At 27.3% G+C, this 8,036-nt stretch overlaps 1 protein-coding gene across 1 annotated transcript; it reads left to right on the forward strand.

Moving 5' to 3' along the window:
- The first annotated feature begins 1,829 nt into the window (after window positions 1-1,829).
- LOC111282405 ((1S)-1,7-diacetoxy-luvungin A aldo-keto reductase-like) lies at window positions 1,830-3,429 on the forward strand. Its single transcript, XM_022870470.2, has 4 exons — window positions 1,830-2,305; window positions 2,426-2,669; window positions 2,763-2,942; window positions 3,061-3,429. Exons 1-4 carry the CDS (start codon window positions 1,962-1,964, stop codon window positions 3,283-3,285), a joined length of 993 nt encoding a protein of 330 aa, XP_022726205.2. The 5' UTR covers window positions 1,830-1,961; the 3' UTR covers window positions 3,286-3,429.
- Window positions 3,430-8,036: the final 4,607 nt, after the last annotated feature.

Raw genomic sequence — 8,036 nt, forward strand, 5'->3', positions numbered from 1 at the left:
AAAAAAAAAAAACTTAAATAATTATTTAATCTTTGTTAAAGAAATTTTTATCTTTTTATACTTAAAACAATAGAATTATCATGAAGAAAAAAATAGTAAACATCAAATAAACAAACACTAACCTTCCCCACACCAGGTGATGGATCCGCAGGGATGACAACATTCACCAATGCACTTGCACATATCGGGTTCGGATTCAGCCAGAAAAACTTTGAACTTCTCCGGATCTCCTTTCTTACTTCACCATTGAGTCCAGCTGCCGTCATTTCCTCTCCCCTAGAACTCTAAGCAAAGCCCCGAAGCATTCCCCAGGAGGATGTCATCTTTTATTCCTCTCCGCCACCATTCCACCACCACCTCAGCTACCGCCACTTCGTCATCATCCATTTCCATTTCCGAAGCCAAAAGCAAACGTCGCATTTAGTACGACCCTGATAAAGCCCTCGAAATCTACTCTTCCGTTTCCAAACAGTACATTTCCCGTTCCTCTTCCCGCTATGCTCAAGACCTCACCGTCCGCCGCCTTGCTATATGTACATTCAGTCTGACTCCATGAAAACAGAGTATAGCCCTATATCTTCATTAATCTCCAATTGGAGTTAATCAACCAATAAAAGTTGCATTAAATAAATCGTAGCATTAATTTGCCATCTCCAACTCATTAAACAAATACTAAAAGTTTCATTAGACAAAGAACGAATCTGTAACGAGTCATTTTGAATTCAATAATTATTAGTAAATTTCTTTAGCAAGATTATACTATTATAGTATTAAGAGTCATCACCGAAGCTCTTGGTGGTAATTTCTCTGCTACCAATTAGTGTGTTTTGTTGACAGTTGAAGATGTGTTGTAAGTTTCACAGCCAGCAATTTAATAAATTTGTTAACTTCGCCTGCAAATTGCTTATTTTATAAGCTTTCGTTTTATTGCTCGTACTAGTTGTATTAGTGTAGTAGCCATGTAGTATGTGTAGTGTTGTAGTATTGTGCGGTGAGCGTAGAAATTTTGTAAATATTGTGCTTTGCTGCAGGTAGTGACTTCTGTACACCCACAAACTTGTTTATGTGTGTTTAATAATACGTCCTAGTGGATTTCCAGCGCACTATAACTTTAAGACCTGATTTGAGTATTTGCATCCGAGCACCCACAAACTTGTTTAGATTTGTTTAATAATACCTCTTAGTGGATTTCCAGCGCACTATAACTTTAAGATATGTTTTCAGTTTTTTATGGGACTATTTTATCAATAATTTTTTTCATTTTAATTTTGTAATTAGTTAATTTTAACAAATATATTATATAAGAATTTATCATTTAAAAGTATGAGTTCTATCTAATTTTTGATGATATGCAAAATGTTAAATTATAATTGATTAATTAATAAATTATATCATTGATCACTTAATTATGATTATATTTTTAAAATTATCTCTAAACTTTAGAAAATTTTAATTTAATTATTGAAGTTTGAGTAAATATTTTTTTATCATCCATCCATTATCAGATGTCATCAGGTATCACAACGCATAGCCACATCAAGAAAATTTTTTTTTCAAAATTTATAACATTAAATCAATAATATGATATAATATATTATACCATATGATAATGTCATATGACATATGACATATTCAATGACATGATAATATTATGTGATATTTGATAATCATAATTAAAATATCAATAATATATTTTATTTTTGTTAATTATAATAGAATAATTATTGGTGAGATGCTTTTACATGTTCTTTTATTATTTTCCCTCTCCTGTTCCTCTCTGCTTTGTAGATTAACAATATTAATAATTAAAAGAAGATCCACAAATTCTACTTAACAAGGGCTCCTAAAGCCAAAGGAGGCTGCTGGATCCAAGATTTTGCCAAAAGCTGTCTTTTTTTTTTTTTCTTTTTTCTTGTGAAATATCAAAAAATTTGATCTATTAGATCTACACCGCTAAGAAGATGGTCTCCACTTCGCACTTGGAAGCAACTTCTTTCAGTATTCCAGAACATGTATTGGCCTCCAGTGGCAAGAGAATGCCACTTTTGGGCTTGGGAACGGCAGCCTCTCCACCTGTAGGATTAGAAGCTATAAAAATGGCAATTCTCCAAGCAATCAAACTTGGTTCTAGACATTTTGATACGGCCGCTAAGTATGGGTCAGAGAAGCCGTTGGGTGAAGCAATCCAAGAAGCATTTTCGATTGGATTAATTCAATCTCGAGATGAGCTTTTCATCACTACCAAGCTATGGTGCGGCGATGCTCACGAAGAACTAGTTGTCCCTGCCCTCAAGAGGAGCTTACAGTAAAAAAAAATATTGCTCGCTTTCATTCCCACCATCCTGATATAATCTTATCTATGAAGTTTTTTAAATTTAATCCAGGGGAACATCATGTAACTCTTGTCTAAAACTTTTTCCTGCAGAAATCTCAAATTGGAATACCTTGATCTCTTTCTTATTCACTGGCCCGTGACCTCAAAACCTGGGATTTATGAATTCCCAATAAAGGAGGAAAACTTCCTCCCCATGGATTTCAATTCTGTATGGGCAGCCATGGAAGATTGCCAGAGGCTTGGCCTCACAAAGTCTATTGGCGTCAGCAATTTTTCCTGCAAAAAGCTGAATGACATCCTCACCATAGCTAAGATCCCTCCGGTTGTTAATCAGGTAACAGCTCGCTCTCTCTGGCTCCCCCCACCCCCCTCTCTTCTCAATTTGGTTTGGAGTAATGATAGTGAAGTTGCTATAATGTTTTGCAAGGTGGAAATGAACCCACTGTGGCAACAAAAGAAGCTAAGAGAGTTTTGCAAAGCCAAGGGGATCTTTTTGACAGCCTACTCCCCATTGGGAGCTAATGGAACCTCTTGGGGCAGCAATAGAGTAATGGAGTGCGAGGTACTGAAAGAAATTGCCAAGTCAAAAGGGAAAACTGTTGCTCAGGTGCTTTTTCCCCCACAAAAAGTTGCTCTTTTTTTTTTTTTTTTGTTTCTTTGATTTTTTTTTAAATAAAGTTTATAGTAAGGCACATTGAAAGTTTGGTTAATCACTACAAAAACAGATATCTCTGAGATGGGCATATGAACAAGGGGTCAGTGTAATTGTGAAGAGTTTCAATGGGGAGAGAATGAAGCAAAACCTTGAGATATTCGATTGGTCACTGAATGAGGAGGAGTTGAAAAAGATAGATGAGATCCCACAAAGCAGAGGTGTTCCCGGAGTGGCTTACATCTCCAAATATGGACCGTTCAAGACAGTTGAGGATATCTGGGATGGTGAAATGTAATTCGCTCTCATATAGAGGTAAATAAATTAACAACGGAATTGTTCGGTTCTCAATCTATTGCCACCAATGCTCAATTATTGTCGTCAGCCATTTCTAAATGCTCAACACTCGAATAAGATTGAAACTATTTATGTTTTTTGACAATGATTGTGAGTATATCTAGCAGGAATTGGAGAGCATACATATAGTGTTATAGGACTTTTCAGAAAGGCATATTTGCATTTAGCACCCGCTTGGATGTAACCGTACCTTGGCCCGTTGTCATTCTTTTCCGTATCAACCGCTTTGTTGAAATCCAAATTGATTTTCGGTACCTCTATCACCTTAAATCTTTCAACTTACAACTTATGACTTTTTCTTTTTTTTAATTTTTTATATAAAAATTATGAAATAATAAATATATATTATTATATAATAAATTTTTATTATTTATTTTCAAAATTATTATTTAACATTAAAATAATTTAACAATTTTTTAATTTTTTATTTAAGGTTTAAGGTTTAAAGTCATTTTCCTTTTCATTGCAATTCATCTCACCATCATAACTATTTTTATATCTACACATACTCTATCACTAATTTTAATTTCGTTACTACAATAATTAATTTTACTTCTACTATTATTTTTAATCACTAAAATCAGTTTCACCATTTTTAGGTATTTGATTTTGATTACTAATATTTTATTCTTATAAATGTCTCTAAAGTTGTTAAAATTAAAAATAAATCATAACAAGTGATAAAGTTGTTTTAGTGAAAGTTATTTTATAGAATAATTATTCATTGGATAACTTTTTTATAAAATAACTGTTCACAAAACAACTACTTAAGGAATAATTCTTTCACAGAATAACTATTGAATGAACAACTGCTTCATATAACAACACTTTCACGGAATAACTATTCTCAAAACAACTTCCTCAAGAAACAACACTAACACTTTTACCGCAAACTTTTTCACTAAAAGTTATTTTACTAAGAGTTATTCCACAAAAAACACTTCATTGGATGTTAATTCACCAAAAGAAAAAATAAAAATACTCTCAAAATATGATAGGGTTCTTGGGCTAATTCCACCATTGGGATATTTTGGAGAATTTGGCTTGATAGATCAAACACGAAGATAGTTAAAAAGTTCTCTTTTAAACTTTTTTTGAAATATAAGTGCTTCTCCCTTTCTTTCAAAACAAATAGTAAACTTATGTATTCACTATACATATCATCAAAAGCTTATTAAACTCTTATCAATAAATACATTAACACATTTTGTAACGGCCAATTCTGTTTCATGCATCATTATTCTTATTTATTACTCAAGATATATAACTTCTATTATTGAAATCTATAAATAGGAGTTTTCACAATTCATAAGAGATTTTTGGACTTTGACAAATTTCTTACAACTTTCTTTCGATCCTCTCTATTCTTAAATCTTTCTTTTGGCCTTATTCTCTTTCTGACTCAACATTATTTCACCACCTAGCACCATATACCACTGTACTCAATATTTCAGGATCTGCTCTAATCTTTCTTCCCATCGTCTTCTGATATATCTCATTTTACTTATTTACAACACTTCCTTACCTCACCAAACAACCCCTTCTACACCATTCATTCAAATTCAAATGAATATTTAATAAACTATTAACGACGTTATACAAAAGCGAGTGGGAGCACTAGACTACAAACAGATTGCAATCAAACTTAACATCTCGTGGGCCTATCATAAATTAGAGGTAATGGTGGGCAATTTTCATTTACGTTGGCATATAGCTCTAAGGTGTTATAATCTGGCAATTGCATCCAAAACTCAACAAGAGTGTGACAGAACGGAAGCCGGCCATCCACATGGTTGCACCAACTTGGCAGGCTTGTTTGGTTGTTTCTCAAGAATCTTAAGCACGTAAGCATCAGGAGTCTTTGGTTGTTCTCAAGACACTTGAGGAGCTTTGTGATCGAGGCATTTGGCATGGAAAAATCCAAAATTAAGATTTTTATTATATTTTGGGATTAATTTTTTATAATTAAACCTTGCATTATTAACAAAAAAAAAAAAAAAAGCCTTTAACATAATGATATTTTATTATTTCTAATATTTTAATATTATAAGTTTTAATTTTATGAAATACATGGAAATAATTATCTAATCAGTATCATATTTTAACTCCATAATATTAATATTTTAAAAATAATTTAATATAATTATTCAAAAGTGAAATTGATGTATCTACTTGAAGTAAAAACATGTTAGAAGAAAAGAAGAGTGCCGACTTTAAATTTCTTAAAATCTAAATCACTTTGATATATACTAATTTGAATTTAAAAGTGATTGTTAAGCAATATGAATCACTAAAAAATTCGATTTTTATGACTTGACACCTATAACAAATCTAACAAAGTAACTCAATTTAATGACGCGATTGATTTGTGGAATGAAATAAAGGGGAAATGAATTTGATATTCTATGAGAATAGAAAATAAAATATGTATTATAAAATTTAGTTCATTAGTATAGAATGGAGGAGAATTAATATTAATATGTTTGGTTAGTTCAAAGAATATGAATAAAATTAATGTAAAAGATCATTTTACCCTTATAATTTATTATCAAAATTATTAATTAACAAAATGAATAAATATTAATAATTCCTTAATATATTCAATATTAATTTAATAATATTAAATATTTTTGAAAAATATTAAATATTTAGTTATTCATAATAATATTAAATATTAATTATATAATATTTAATATTTTAATAATAATTATACTAAATACTATTTAGTAATGTTGTAATATTTAATATTATTTTAATAATATTTTAATATTAATTATTAAATATTATATTAAATATTAATTTAACAATATTTAATATAAAAAAATATTTTTAATTTTATATTCAATATTGATTTAACAATATTTTAATGTTATTTGAATAAAATTTTAATACTAAATATTAATCAATATTAATTTAATAATATTAAATATTATTGAACAATATTAAATATTAATTTAATCATATTAATTATTAAATTTAATCATATTCAATATTAAATTTAATAATATTTAATATTAATTAAATAATATTAAATATTAATTATAAAATATTAAAGATTTCGTAATATTTTATAATAAATATTAATGTAATGAGACTTTAATATTTAATATTATTTTGGTGATATTTAATTTTGTGTTAACTATTAATTTAAATATTATTTTAATATTAAATATTAATTTAACTAATTTTTTATTTAATATTATTTTAGTACTAAATAGTAATTGAATAATATTTTAATATTATTTAATTAATTTTATCATATTTTAATATTATTTTATATTAAATTATTAATTTTTTAAAATTTCAATCTTTTTTAATAATATTTTATTACTAAATATTATTTTAATGATATTATTATATTATTTTAATAATATTATAATTTTATTTTTATATTATTTTAGTATTAAATATTAATTTAATAATATTTTAATAATATTTAATTAATGAACTATTATATTTTATTTAATTAAATTAATAATATTAAAATAATATTTTAATTTTATGTATTAACTATTAATTTAATTATTATTTTAATCTCAAATGTTAATTTAACAAATTTAATGTTTAATATTTTAATATTATTTTAATATTAAATATTAATTGGAAAATATTTTAATATTATTTAATTAATTTTATAATATTTTAATGTTATTTTAATATTAGATAGGAAAATATTGATTTTTTAAATTTTTACTATCATTTTAATAATATTTTAATTCTAAATATTATTTTAATAATATATAATTTTTATTTTAATAATATTTTATAGTAAATATTAATTTGTTAATATTTTAATATTATTTAATTAATTATCTATTATAATTTTATTTTATTAAATTAATATTAACTAGTTGGAGAAAAGGAAAGAAGAGGTGTCAAGGATTTTTTTGTACTGCTCGGGCAAAGATTGAAACTAGCAATCTTAAGTATTTTCCAATGCTGTGTTCATTTTTTTAAAGAGAGGGAGAGAGAACATTCAAGTTAGAGATAAAGGAGGAAGATTGAAATATGAAATAATGAAAATTTTTCTTTATAGCCAGTCAAAACACTAAAAGTTCTGAAAAACCAGAAAACCAAATCATTTGTAAGACCCACACATGAACCTGTGATCCCACTAGGGGTGTAATCGAGCTAAGTTAAGATAATACAGTAAAAAACTCAAGCTCGAGCTTAACTTTCAACTTATGACTCGATACTCAGTTTGAATTCAATCGAGTTTTATTTTTTTAGCCCAAGCTCGATTCGTGATTAAAATTGAATTACTCGAGCTTGCTCAATTAGGTTCGATTAATATGTAAAAATAATTTTGATTCTTATACTCGATAAAAGCTCGATTATTTGTGCTCGAACTCAAGTTCAACATCTTTTACAATTATTTTTTATCAAACCTAATAAATATTATATTTTCAAGATAATAATAATAATAATAATAATAATAGCAACAAAAACAACAACAACAATAATAATAATAACTTACACAACAATCAAATCCAAACAAATAAAAGTCTCATCAAATGATTTAAATACAACACACAAATAAAAGATATAACGAAACTAAGAAATTAAATTGGTAATTGAAAGAAATTAAATATCCAAGCAAATAAGTCCATAAATAAGTTACAACAATATATATACTGCCTTCATGATATTATGTCTTCAAATGAACATTGAGCCCATATTGTTTTTCAACAA

Source organism: Durio zibethinus, chromosome 5 (assembly GCF_047325235.1).
Source record: "Durio zibethinus cultivar Kanyao isolate XHJ-2024 chromosome 5, ASM4732523v1, whole genome shotgun sequence".
NCBI classification, from domain to species: Eukaryota; Viridiplantae; Streptophyta; class Magnoliopsida; order Malvales; family Malvaceae; genus Durio; species Durio zibethinus.